Below are 14,478 nucleotides of genomic sequence, written 5' to 3'. Positions count from 1 at the left end.
GTTATGGGGAGGATGTAACAGAGTAGCGACCCCTTCAGGAGAACGGTGGATACTGCAGGATACAAAGTGCTAATAATTCGCTACAAAAAAAAGTAAATAAATAAAAATAAATAATAATAAAAAATAAAAGGGAAATAAGACGACGTCATTAAACTAGCCTCGTGTAACTTTAAACCCAGGTTCATAGGCATGGGGTTCGGGTGGTTCGGACGACCCACCTCTCACTGACAAAGATCCAGAATTTGTCACGTACATAAGCTCATTTGTCATCTTTTGACTGCTATACGATCATAAAAAATAACCCATCGAAAAAGGCTTTAAGACCAAGCGGAATCCTGGTGTGACTTCAGTTAATCAGTTTTAGCCAATTGTTTTTCAAGAGTGCAACATCCAGCTGTGCAAGAAAACATCTGACATAAGTGATATCATCTTTCACTACTGTAATGTTTTTAAATTAAGAAAAAATGTGACTAGTACTTTCATTCTTAAATCTTGGACCTTATTCTTAAAAGAATTATATATATATTATTATTATTATTATTATTATTATTATTATCATTATTATGTTTAATTTTTTTATTATTAAAATGACCAAATTCTGACTTAAGAAAGTTGAATGTGCTGTCCTTACACACCTTTTGATTACTGTTTGTTATTTCCCCAATAAATGACAATAGGCTGCAGTTTTAAATTTAAAACTTTTTTCCCCTAATGATATGTCATGTAATAAATTTGTATGTGTATATATATATATATATATATATTTTTTTTTTTTTTATTCATTCTTTTATGATTTTTAAGACGAGGGATATAGTGTATGATGTGTATTTTGCATGTATATTTTATAGTTTCAGGGAGCAGATACTCAACACTGTAATATCAGATAATTTTCTGTAGGTGTTGACAGGCCCATAGCCAGCCTGGTAAAAGGGGGGGTTCTTTTTTCTCAAAAAGTGGACCTTTTTGCAGTTTTTCTCCCATTTTAGTGACATTTTAATCACTATTTTGAGATGAATTAACTTGTCGGATGGTCATCATAATCACAATTTTTGATATAAATATGATGTAAAAATATTTCCTAAAGATTGAAATAAAGAAATTTGAAGAAAAAAATAATATAATTATAAATATTATATTATTAGGAATCTGTTTTTAATTAAAAAATTAAAAACTGTAGTCTACTTTCATTTAATTGGCAAGTAACAAACTGGACTTTCCAAAGTTTGACTATTTGAAAAAAAAAAATTAATAGTAGTAGTAGTAGTAGTAGTAGTAGTAGTTATAATAATAATAATAATAATAATACTAATAATAATAATGTAGAACTTAACATTTTTTTTAGCCTCTCTTGTAAAAAAATTTACTTTTGAAAAAAAATTCATGGATAAAATCCATTGCCAATTTGGTATTCAAATCAAATTCAATATGTTCCATATTTGGTTCTTCACACCTTTTGATTACACATTGTTTTGTTTTAAGCCTAAGAGATTTAGAATAAGTTTCTTGTAAAATGTTTTCTCTGTTTACAAACAATGCAGCAGCGAAAGATGACTTAACTTGTGTCAGATTGTAAAATAAAAATATTAGTTAGCATTGGCTAAAACTGAATAACTGAAGTTGCAGCGAAGCGACAGCCAACAGAGGCTTACGCTTGGTCTTAAAGCCTTTTTCGATGGGTTATTTTCACTATTTATGATGGCATAGCAGTCAAAATAGGACAAACGAGCTCATATATCATATGGGACAATTTCTGGACCTTTGTCAGTGAGGGGTGGTTCTTTCGAACCACCTGAACTCCCCCTGCCTACAGGCCTGGTTGAGTATTTCTGGGCTGTGCGCGCAGTTTTAAAACTAATACTGAATCAATAAGCGTGTGCAGATGTCAAGGCCCTCATTAGGCCCTGTATCCTCTGGACGTTGCACTGTTTTGACTGGCCATCTGTTTAATAACTGAAGTACTGGTTATTCTATCTGTCCCTCAGATGCTCTTCAGACTGAGTGGACAGGAAAAAAAGTCTTCCCATATTCCCAAACAGCTCCTAATATCCTAATAAATGCTCATTTCTGAACAGATGGGCTTTATCCGTTATGGACACTCTTATTCGGAAAGTGTTCCTTTATGTGGAAAATATTTTGCTGCCCTAAGTGTCGTAACATTATGTTTGTTGCAGGTGGTGGAGCTGATCTCCAGTGCTATTGGAGATGTGGTGCAAGGAATCTATCACGAGAGCTCAGGTTCTGCAGAGGTATGATATATACACTAAGACACATGACCACTGGAGGCACAAACAAAAGATGGCCACTGGAGTTAGTGATTTGGGCTTGAGTTGTATTTAAATACACTTCAGACTTGACCTCATACTCGATTTGAGATTACTTCAGACTTCAATAAGCGCATCAAAACTGAATGAACTTACCACATATAACCACCAGAGGCACTATGGGGCATAAGGGATGGCTACTCAAGTTTTGACAAGTTCAGACTACATGATTTTTAAAGTAGTTGTGTCCCAGATGTTTTCACACTGCATGACTATCTGGGGCAGCACTCCATCACTGCTGTGTTTACAGTGCAAGATGGATCGGCAACAGGGGTTTCACACTACATGACTTTACAATAGGAAGAATCGCCGACAACTTTGTCTCGATCCACAAACTACATAGTCTCACAACCAAATATGCAAGAAGTGACATGGAAACAATGCAATCATTTGCATTCACCTGTGATTCTCTCAGATTGTGTCTTTGGTTCACATTGTGTGATTGTTACTCATGTGCACGAGCACCGATTTGCCTGTGATTTCAGGCATTTGTCAGCGATTACTCAAACCTGTCGGTGAGTCAAAATCGGGGCTATAATAATGCAGTCTGTACTCTACATTAGTGACTCAGGCTTGAGGCTAAAATGAGTCTAAACTACACCTTTTAACAAAAATGCTGCCCTATTTTTTTTGTTGAATCAAATGAACTTTTGTATTCATCTCAATTTATATCAATCGCACTGACTGAAAGCTTAAGTTAAACTTTGCAAATCTTAAGAAATGTAGTTTAAACCTGATTGACTTATTAAAATCAGTTCAAGTAATTATAAATGCATATAGTCATGACTTTTTGTCGTATCATTTTGTACAGTGTAGAATCCTTTACCTTTAACTAAATTTAGCATGATGTTTTGTGTGTGCAGGTTCAAAAAGGAAAATTCTTTCATCATTTATTTAATCTACACTTGTAATGTAAAGTTCTTTCTTCTGTTGAACACAAAAAAAGATATACAGAAGTTATTGTGCTTTTGTTCCGACTATAGATGTCAATGGCTGCTTTTTCCAACATTCTTAGGAATATCTGGTTTTGTCTAGAAGAAAGAAATTCGTAAAAGTTTAGAACCACCTGAGTGTAGGGATGAGCCGATAAACGATATTATATCAAATCAAATAACAACAGTAAGCTCTGGACTTTTTTTTACTTTAAATTGATCTGAGAGCCAGTCACACAGCAGAAATGTGCAACAATGAGAATCTAAAAGTGTGGCATATTAGGAATGTACCAAATTTTTGGCCACCGAAAAAATATCTCATGCCGTTTAATAGACCCTCTAATTTTTGTGGCTTCAGTTATTGTTGGGGTACACTTTTAAATCTAGAGACATTAACAATTTATATCAAAATGTATATCCTTATTGTTAATAAATTATCAAGATTTTTGCCATATCACCCAGCCCTACCTAAGTGTGAGGAAATGATGACGAAATTAAAATTAAAACTAAAACTTAACATTTTTTTTAAAGGCAGTCTTTGATACATTATAGAAATCTAAATGCAAAACAATATCTGCAAAATGTATTCTCAGATACATAATTTACATATCCATACAAGCTACATCAATGGTATTTCAGATTTAATAATTATATTAAAAATAAATTTATTTTGTGCCTTAAATTGTGCTACGATATAATCATATATAGGTGAAGTCAGAATTATTAGCCCCATAAATTATTAGCCCCCCGTTTATTTGTTTCCCTAATTTTTGTTTATTAGAGAGAAGAGTTTTTTTCTACAAACATATTGCTAAACATAATAGTTTTAACAACTCATTGTATCTCCGGTTTATTTCTAGAATACATACTTTGTCTGTGTAATGTGCCAGTGTAAATGGGACTTTTAGGTATTAGAATTAATGTATAACAATAAGGTATGAAAAGACTTGATATTTTTTTTTAGATTTGTACAAATAACTGAAACTCGCATTAATAGCTAAGCTAACCGTCATTTGTACAACCCTAATTAAATCTTCATGTTTTTTTTTAAATATGGAAGACTTTTTTTTTTCTTTTTTTTAATGAATACTTCTATTAGAATATACCTTAAACAGATCCACAGTAAATGGACATATTTCCACAGCCTCTATTTATGGGTTTAATAAACATGTACCATATAAGATAAAATGCAACTTTTCTCCTCGTAAATAATTTCTAATGGCATACAGGAGGAATGTTTTTAGTGTTTAATGTTTCATATTCAAAGCTTTCAAAACAGAGCTAACGACTGGACAAGCAAACAGAGGTAAACACGGACTGACTTAAAACATCTGCTAACTGCTCACAGTAAATAATGAATGACAAAGTTTTCTGTGTGAGGCGAGGAGGAGGAAAAGTGATGGAAAAGGCCTCGTTTATGTGAGAGAAATGCAACAAGGGAGGGAGAGAGAGATTCAAGTTTCTTTTACCCTTTTTAGAGGAGACGTTTCCGAGCAGACGTTTGCATCACCTTCCCTCCTCCGGTTACACCACCCCCTCCATCATACCACCATTTTCTGTTTACTCTCTCTCTCTCTATTTTTTTTCTTTCTGAAGTTACATCCTCAAAGTTTCTTGAAACATTTTGCTTGTTTGGAAATTGAACTCTAGAAATTTCCATTTGGTTGTAGTTTTGGGGGCTTTGTTTTATAAAATATAGTGCTCAACGCATCACCTCATTCATTCATTTTCCTTTAAATTAGTCCCTTATTTATTAGGGGTTGCCACAGCAAAATGAACTGCCAACTATTCCGGCTAATGTTTTAAACAGCAGATGCTCTTTCAGCTGCAACCCAGTACTGAGAAGTCTTCATCTCCATAAATAATACTTTTGAGTTGAAGTTTTGAGCTTTTTTTAATAATTTTTTTATTTTGTTACCTTTGTGTAATGTAGCTCTTTGTGAAAAAAAAACTTAAAAGATGAAAAAAATAAACAAATCAAAGACTAATAAAATTATTGTGCATAATATCAAAAACAGTGTTATTGCAAACAAGTCATTCACAATTCCTGTTTTAAAACCATAACTGACCATAACTTTAAGACCCGAACATTTATTCTTAGTCATTTGCATAATGGGGTGGCATGGTGGTTCAGTGGGTAGCACTGTCGCCTCACAACAAGAAGGTCACTGGTTTGAGACACCGGCTGGGCCTGTTGTTACTTCTGTGCAGAGTTTGCATGTTCTCCCCGTGCTCAGGTTTCACCCACAGTCCACAATTATGCACTAAAAGTGAATTGAATAAACTAAATTGTCAGTAGTGTGTGTGAGTGTGTAGGGGTGTTTCCCATTACTGGGTTGCAGCTGGAAGGGCATCCACACCGTTAAACATATGCTGGAATAGTTGGCGGTTCATGCCGCTCTGGCGACTTCTGAAATAGAGACTAAGCCCAAGGAAATTTGCATAATGACATCCCATGATCTTCATTGGCTGGTCACAAACAATCTTTACCTTGACCTCTTCTACTCTAAAGTTTAAAGAGATAGTTCACCATAAAAAAAAATGAAATGCTGTCATCATTTACTCACTCTTCACTTTTTGAGTTGTTTTGTTCTGTTAAACACAAGAGAAAATATTTTAAGCAATGTTGAAAAACAGCAACTTGGACTTCCATGATCTAAAAAATAAGTATTGGGGATATCAATGGTTTCCAGTTTCCAACATTCTTCAGTATATTTTCTTTTGTGTTCTACAGAACAAAAATAAAAACTTAAATTGGTTTGGAACAAGGGTGAGTAAATGTTCATTTTTGGTTGAACAATTTCTTTAAATAGGTTTGTGTTGTCAGCTTCTATTGAAACCAAATATTTGTTCTAACAAAACCTCCATCATAATTAGGGATGTCCCGGTCAGGGTTTATTGCCCTCAGGTCCGAGTCGTTGGATTTAGAGTATCTACCGATCCCAATCTGATATTTCTATAATACACAAAAAAAAAGAATAATGAAGAGTGAAGAAACAGATCGATGATGTTCCTTATTTTTATTTAATTCACCTTATTTTAACATTCAACAACTCTGTTTGTTTATTATGTTAAAAGTAGCCTTTTCATTTCCACCTCTTGAAGTCCTAAATTTACATATCTTACAGTTTGTTATAGCAATGCTGTCGTCATCAACTTTATACCTCCAGACCACAGACATACTCAGGCTTTCCGCTTCAAGCTGCTTTCTTGTTCTACTTTGACAGGATTTAACCAACAGTGTCTCTGCAACAAAGTAATGTCATGCCGCACAATTTGATGTTTCAAGTCAAGAAAAAGATCTAACTCTGTGCCACCGCATAACTATAGATGTGTTGAAAAATAATTAGAATATATAAATATACATAGATATTCGGTCAATGTCTGATTTCGATCGAGTCTGAAACTGCTTGATTGGGCATGATTTTTGATCAGGTGATTGGATCTGAACATCCCTAATCATAACCATGCATTTTTTGCACACCATTATTTATGAGTCTGTAATTAATTGTCACTGAGCTTCTGCATACTCAAAAATGCATTGCGATATGTGCCAATCCAAGTGTAAAACTGCTACTATGCAAATCTTAGTCGTTGAATTCAATTTAATCATGTAAGCAGTTGGGCTGATTGAAACACTGTGCCATTTGACCAGTTAGAGCAGAGCTGGCTGTCAGAAATAATGGGTTTAGAAAGAACGAATCTTCAAAAGAATCATTTCAGACTCCTTGAGAGTTGAGCTGATGTGAAACACAAAACAAAAGTGCTTTTACCTATTGAAGGAGACATAATAGGGGAATATTTTGAGATATTTTGTTGTTCTTTTCTTATGCTTACCACAGCGATATTTATGTTTTAACTTAAAACACCCAAATAATTTAAATACAGTAGTTTTTTAATTACTCAACCTCATGTCATTCAGATCCTCTGAGACTTTGGTTCATCAACACATATTAAGGTTTTAGATTAAATTTGAGAGCTCCCTCATCCTCCATAGGCAGCAAGGGTCCCGAGATATTATAAGTCTAGAAAAGGAACCAAAAACATTGCATTGTCAAAACATTGATCTTTTATATGATTGTAGCTGAACCACTGAAGACACATGGAATGCTTTGAAAATGTTTTTGATTCTGGACTTTGAACGTTTCATGGCTAGTTCTGTCTGTAGAGGATGAGGGAGCTCTCTTGTTTTATCTAAAATATCTTCATTTGTGTTCTGAAGATGAATGAAAGTGTCATGGGATTGAAACAACGTGGAGATGAGTAACTAATAACAGAATTGAACTAATGCTTGAAAGCAAGATGACTAAATGTTTATTCTCTTTTATGTATGTGTGTGTTAAATTATGCTTGTTTGATTGAGTTTCTCTGTTTTCTGCAGGAGGACAGTCTAACAGTTGCTTCCTGGGAAGACCAGGCATTCCTGTCCCATGGTGCTTTGCTTGCCAAGAGTTGTCAAGCAGCTATGAAGCTGGCCAGACACAATACAGAGGCTCAGAATTTGGCTTTTCAGTACGGAAAACACCTCGCTTTGGGACACAAGGTGAGCACAATCTGCTGCACTCTACTTGCTGTCTGCCGGAGCTACATTTCTCTTTGTGCAGAAACTCATAGTGTACTCACAGTGTTTCATGATCTTCATGGATGTACTCTGTGTGTTGTGCAGCTAAACTCTGAGTTACAGCCGTTTGTGAAGAGCGGCTCAGAAGGGGCTGTGTTTCATTTTGACTCGGCTCCTGTAGTCTTTCACAGACAAATCGTAGGACCTGAGAGATGGCAGCAGCAGCTAAAACAGGTACCAGAAACCACACCAGAACAGTACAATCTATGTTGCTAATAGGCTTTCATAGTTCACCATGAAAAATGTACAAAAGTTTTGACTTTTTTTATATAAATAGCATAAACTCATAAACTATGGCCCAATCCCAATTCTGCGAAATGCTAAGGGGTACAGAAATTTCCCAGAATACACCAGCTACAATGGCAACATGCATACACGAGTTAGAAGATGCACAAATTAGTAATTTTTGGCATTTTTGGCAAATATTTTACAACAAACAAACATATGTTCTTATCCATTTAATACATTTATAAAGCAGTTTGTGTTTTATGGTCATGCCCTTTTTAAAAAACAATAGAAAAAAAGCTAAATTTTGCTATCTATAATCCATAATAATAACTCCTGTATAGTAGTCCAACAACATACTTCCACACCTGTCACTTGATGACAGTTGAATACCCTAGTGCCTGGGAAATACATTTTTACAGTATCTGGTAGGCTGTAAAGTTCATTTTGTTTTTTTGTGTTTACATATTTGAATATGGCCACGGTACAGCTACGATCTTATTGCCACACTATATCATTATAATAACATGATATCATTGCATTTTTCTGAATATGAATACCAAAAGATAATACAACTGGACTAACTACAGCAGTCACCATCATTGATCTCATATGAAGTAAGATATCATGACGTGTGTGTGTGCGTGCGTGCATGCTGTCCCATTTCTTAGGGGTAAATTTTGAAGCCCTTCCCCATCACACTCTGTTTCAAGAACCAAGAAGAAGGCGTAAGGGTAACACAAATTTAATTGGGATTGGGCTCATACATTATACATTACTGTTCAAAACATAATAATAGCATAATCAAAACATACTAAATAAATGCTTTTTTTTTTAAATAAATGCATCTTTTTTAGTCTTAAATAAAAATAAAAAGAATATCACAATTTTCCAAATTAGCTGAAATTGAACAATATGAACATCTAAAATAATTATCTAAAACATATATTGTGTTATTTATTAGCAAATTTGAAAAATTTCTGAAAGACCATGTGACAGAAGAACAGAGTTACGGCAGCTGAAGTCAGTTTTCCATCATAAGAATAGTTTTATTTCCTGTTTCCAGTTTAAAAATATATTGTTAAAGAAGACTGTTATTTTAAATGTAAAAATATTTATATAAAAAAAAGATTATTTCTGTCGGTGCCAATAGCCTAGTGGTTAGTGCGTCGACACATAGCACCGAGGTTAGATTCCTGGCTCGAGGTCTTTTGCCGATCCTTCCTCTATCTCTGCTCCCTACACTTTCCTGTCTGTACATCTCAACTGTCTGTCCTATTAATAAAGGTGAAAACCCCTAAAAACTAATAATAAAAAAGATAATTTCATAATAATATATAATAATTTATTCATTTTTTTAAATAAATTATTCAAATAGTTGCAGCCTTGAGAGGTGTCTTACATACCAAAATATTAAACACACAAAACTGTGCACAGTAGTGTATACTCCAAAGACATTTACTATTCCAGTTTTAATGTATTTATTAACATTATGTTAGCTATGTGTTGTCTAAACGCTGCTAGCAGACAGTTTTACTGAAGTATAATTGATATCTAACTGAGCAGACAGTTTTATCATTAATTGAAGTGATTCGATGAGATTTTAGCCTCTAGACTGGTGACAAAACACCATTACAGTTCAGATTTCACTGTGTCAGCATGATGTTCGCAGAATTCATATTTTTCTCTCTTCATTGCAGGCCCAGAATATGTCTAGACAGATTGATTACACCAAGGTGAGTGACTCCTATTTTATTTATTTATTTTTATAAAGGGAGATAGAAAGCAGAACAACAGCCTCATTTTTTCAGTTTCCTCTTTTTCACAGAACTTGTTTTTGTGTGAAAGTCAGTAAATCAATTGATTATTTTCACTTTGTCAATGAATAAGTCAGATATCGAATTCATGGGAAATCCATCCTTTTGGTCAGACCACTAATCGATGAATCTAGCCACAATCCTTCTGACGAAACATTCATACAGTTATGATGCAGATCGATTTTCCAGGAGTCACTCATGAAATCATTCCCATGCTCTGCCAGGTTGTATGTGAATCTTTTCAAACAAACAAACAATAAGGGAAGTTCATTCATATCCAATTGATACAAATGAACCAAACCTAAACTATTCATGCTTAATAAAAAGTGTGTGTGTGTATACAGGATACATTTGCATAATTAAAACAGTTTCTCATCATAATCAAACATCTAAATCTGAGAGTCATTAAAGTTCAAAGATAAAAAGTTTCAGAATCGGTCATTGACAAGTACACATTAATTGAGCCGTGCTGTGAATATTGGTAGTTGTGATCCTCCGTGAGTTTGCTCTCTGTAACTGATAGCAAGTTGAGAAATTTGATTTCCAAAGTCAGGAGAAGAAGAAAGACAGAAAGAAAGACGGGAGACAGATAGAGGAGAGGGAGCAGGAAGAGGAGGAGGGCAGAAGCGGCTCGGGTCGCCGTAGAAACAGGATATTAGGAGATAGAGTGACGGGTTTATTTGTAGAGGAGACAGAGAGACGGTTTGACAGCAACATCACACAACATTCTCCTTCAACGGGGCACAGACAGACACCTCACACGCACACACATCTCTGTTATCAGCACATAAATGTGACACTAATATCTCCAGTAATCGCTTTCAGTTTGTGTGTGTGTGTGTGTGTGTGTGTAAAAGTTTCTCTGTTTGTTAAACTAATGTTTTTTATTTATGTTTTTAAGTACTGTACATTAATGTCAAGTGACACTGTGGCCATACTAAAAAGTTAGAAATCCGACAACTAGTTTTCCTACATCTATGTCTCTCCCCTTGTTTTGGGTTTCTATGCTCACATTAGCGAAAGCAGGTCTCTCCTGCTGTTTTTAACTCTGCGCCCCCAAGGGCTTCTTAGCACAACACATCCCAGAATTCATTTGGCAAAATGGCCTCCAGCAAAACATGTTTATAAAGATAGGAGGAGAGCTACAAGGCCATTCGCGTGAGGGAAAGGGTGGAATATTTTGGGCTTTATTTAGTAATTTTTTATAGGTTTCTAAAAATTGTTGGTTTTGTCAATTTTGGTATATTATCTGTGTGATACATCGATAATATATTGTTAGTATTAAACACTCTGTATAGTGTAGGTTTTTGGAAATACATTTTTGGAAAGAAACTAAGTTTTATTTAAGGACACATCAGGATTCCAGAATTGATTCATACAGTGCTCAGCAAATAAGTAAACCCCCCACCAATCTATCTTTCAAAATTCATATTTTTAATAGGAAGCTCTACAATATTATGTTTGTGCACATACATTGGATTAGTCAGTGCTGAAGCTTATCTAACAAAATAACTTACGATAACAGTCCAAAAACTAGTACACCTAAATTTATGTTATAAGAAACATATTAAATACAAATTAAAAAAAAAGAGGAATTATCAAGAGAAGCAAAAAAAAAAAAATTACAAATTTAGTTGAAGTTTTTTTGGTTGTCTTTTTTTTTATATTTTGCTTGAATTTGATTATATTTTCTTTCAATTTCTAAATTGTTCTGTGACTAAAATATTATTTGAATAAATATATCTGTTTAAAAAATTTGTTTTGTTTAAATGCACCAAAATACATTGCCTATATTAACTGAGAAATGAATAAAAATATTAATTTTCAAAACTGTTCATTTTACAGGTGTTACACTATTAAAATTAATAAATGTTTTGAAAGTATTGCTCATTGTTGGATCTTATCATCTAACGGATCCAGATTAGCTAGTGATTACAAACCGAACTTCAATTCTAAACTGTTACTAACATTTTTTTTTGCCACGAAATCTTGTTAATCTGTAGAAATTGGCACATTTTGAATATCCTCACCTCTAAATTCAGTTAGTAGACTATTGCATTTCCTGATTGAGTTTCATCAGCTTGATGGAGTGATATTAAGATTTCTCCTCATTCTTGCGTGTTCTGCAGCTCCGGGGCCTGATAAAGATGGAAAGAGGCGTCAGCCAGGCACTTGACCTGTGCAGTTACCACGGCAACAAGGCCTTAGAGGCCATGAAGTGCTTCCCACCCTCAGATGCTCGGTCTGCGCTGGAAAACATGGCCTGTGCCCTCAACAAGTTCTGAAGACGCTTCCAATCTGGATGTATATACGAATACAAATCAGACACAGATCAACACTGAGCCTGTCTGGAATGTGATCATGTTTTTGGCACTGTTTTAAGAGGATTTACTTTATATTTGTGGTTTCTACACAGATGATGATTATAACAGTCGAGTTTACTGGACTTATACTCATTCTATGCACTTGGTCAGAATCAGCTTTATGTTTTTAAATAAAATGAGATATGTTTTTGGAGAAAAAAAAATCTAAAGTGTTGTATCGCTTTATTCTACAATTCCCTGCATATCTAATAGAGGTCACATCTGTATTTCTATACAGCACTTTAAAATGACAAACAGACATTAACATGGCAGTTGGATTGTGAGATATTTATATATCATCTATGAAAAAAATCAGAAATATTGATTCTGAAAACATGCACTGTGTTATGAAGCATGTTATAAAGCAGATATGAAAACATAAATATTTGAAAATTAATAATGATATATAACATAGTAAGAGTTCAACAAATTAGTAAATATTGAGTAAGTTACATGTAAAGGTTGCATAGTATGTATTGATTCAATATGCAAACTTATTCTCTGATATCTAAATAAAAGTAGGTATGTTAAAGGTGCAGTAGGTGATTGCCTTCAGAAACATTTTTTTGTTGTGCTGGTTGAAAGTCTCTTCACAGTCCAATAGTACTGATTAAAGTAAATGATCTAAATGTGTTTATATGTATTTTTATATTCTGGGTAAGGCATAAAACAAAAAAAATGTTTATCCAATTAAATATTGTCAGGCCGACATCTCCTATAATTCCGATAAGTAGCTGAAACTGTCTGTCAGCAAATGTAGATTCAGAGTTCTGCGCATCTCTGTTCACGCAGATCCATTCGTGCGTGCCCGCCTACATGAGCGCCGTGCGTTCACGAGACAATCACAGACGCGGTGAAATCAAATGCTGAATTGAAACTTTTGAAAATCCTGAATCAGTATTGATGGCTGAAGTATTACTGTTAGACAAGTAATGTTCTGTTTTAAAACTATTTTAGTCAGGCGAACCTCATGTTACATTGTGTTCTGTTATGAATGACATATGCACAGACGTGTTGTTCAGCCACTGAAATCTCCCAGCGAAAAATTGATGACTGTTTTCAGTTTTATAAAGGACCTTTGACAGCATCGATATTGTAGATTTTTATTTAGTTTAACAACAAAACATCAGTAAATAGCGCTATTCTGCCTAACCTGCTTTATTGAGCTGAAGTTGCTTTTATCTTATCTGCTTTTGTTTATCTTGCTACTCTGAATATTCGCTCTGAAATAACATGCAAGCATGGCTTAGTAATAAATGTAATTCCTGCACGCCGCCGGCCAAACACTATTTAAACTGGCGAATGACATGAACTAGTGGGTTGTCTGCTGTTGTGATAATATGCTAAGCTGTTAGCATTTTGGCAGATCACCTACTGCACCTTTAACAATTTCTCTAGGAACTGTTTTATATGCTCATTTATGAACACGGGAATAACCCCTACAATGAAAAACTTCATTTTAACCATATTTGGAATGGTCCTGAATATTAATGAGCTCTGCACACACACATAGCATGATATACTCTGAAATGCAAACATGCAAAATAAGTTTGCTTCTTTCATTCACTTTTCTTCGGCTTAGTCTCTATTTCAGAGGTCACCACAGCAGAATGAACCACCAACTATTCCAGCATGTGGAATATGCCGCAACCCAGTACTGGGAAACACCAATACACACAATTCACTTAATTTATTCAATTCACCAATATTACATGTTTTTGGACTGTGAGGGAAACCAGATCAGCCAAGGAAACCCACACGAACATGGGGAGACCATGCAAACTTCACACAGCAATGCCGACTGGCCCAGCTGGGACTTGAACCAGCGACCTTCTTGCTTTGAGGCAACAATGCTAACCACTGAGCCGCCAATGCTTCATTTGTCAAAATTATTTTAAACTAAGTTTATGTTAACAATCTTGTTAACAACTTGTTTCAACAGAAGTGCTGGAGAGGAGTAAGGTATCTTTATGCCACCAGAGAAAACTAGTTTGCTACAGAGCTGGATTACATATGGGTTAAATTATTAATATGCTCTACAAAAATTGACCAACATAGGTGTTCTTTTGAGTTGTATTTCATGAGGTTAATGTATAAAAACAAGCAGTAAATACTATCAACCTCCACATTAACAGGATATTTTACATTTTTTTGCCACCCATTAACTCAAGAAAAATCAAGAGCCAAGTGATATGACAT

General features: G+C 34.6%; 1 protein-coding gene across 1 annotated transcript in view; it reads left to right on the top strand.

Annotated features, from left to right (window-relative positions):
• pdss2 (prenyl (decaprenyl) diphosphate synthase, subunit 2) overlaps window positions 1-12,438 on the top strand; it is a 65,605-nt gene extending 53,167 nt beyond the window's left edge. The window contains 5 exon segments of the mRNA NM_001002351.1: window positions 2,172-2,246; window positions 7,635-7,796; window positions 7,920-8,048; window positions 9,800-9,835; window positions 12,046-12,438. Coding sequence (NP_001002351.1) covers window positions 2,172-2,246; window positions 7,635-7,796; window positions 7,920-8,048; window positions 9,800-9,835; window positions 12,046-12,201 — 558 coding nt within the window. The 3' untranslated portion in view covers window positions 12,202-12,438.
• Window positions 12,439-14,478: the final 2,040 nt, after the last annotated feature.

This window comes from Danio rerio, chromosome 13 (assembly GCF_049306965.1).
Source record: "Danio rerio strain Tuebingen ecotype United States chromosome 13, GRCz12tu, whole genome shotgun sequence".
NCBI lineage: Eukaryota > Metazoa > Chordata > Actinopteri > Cypriniformes > Danionidae > Danio > Danio rerio.
Note: the sequence above shows the minus strand (reverse complement) of the source record. Positions and strands in the feature narration are given on the sequence as shown.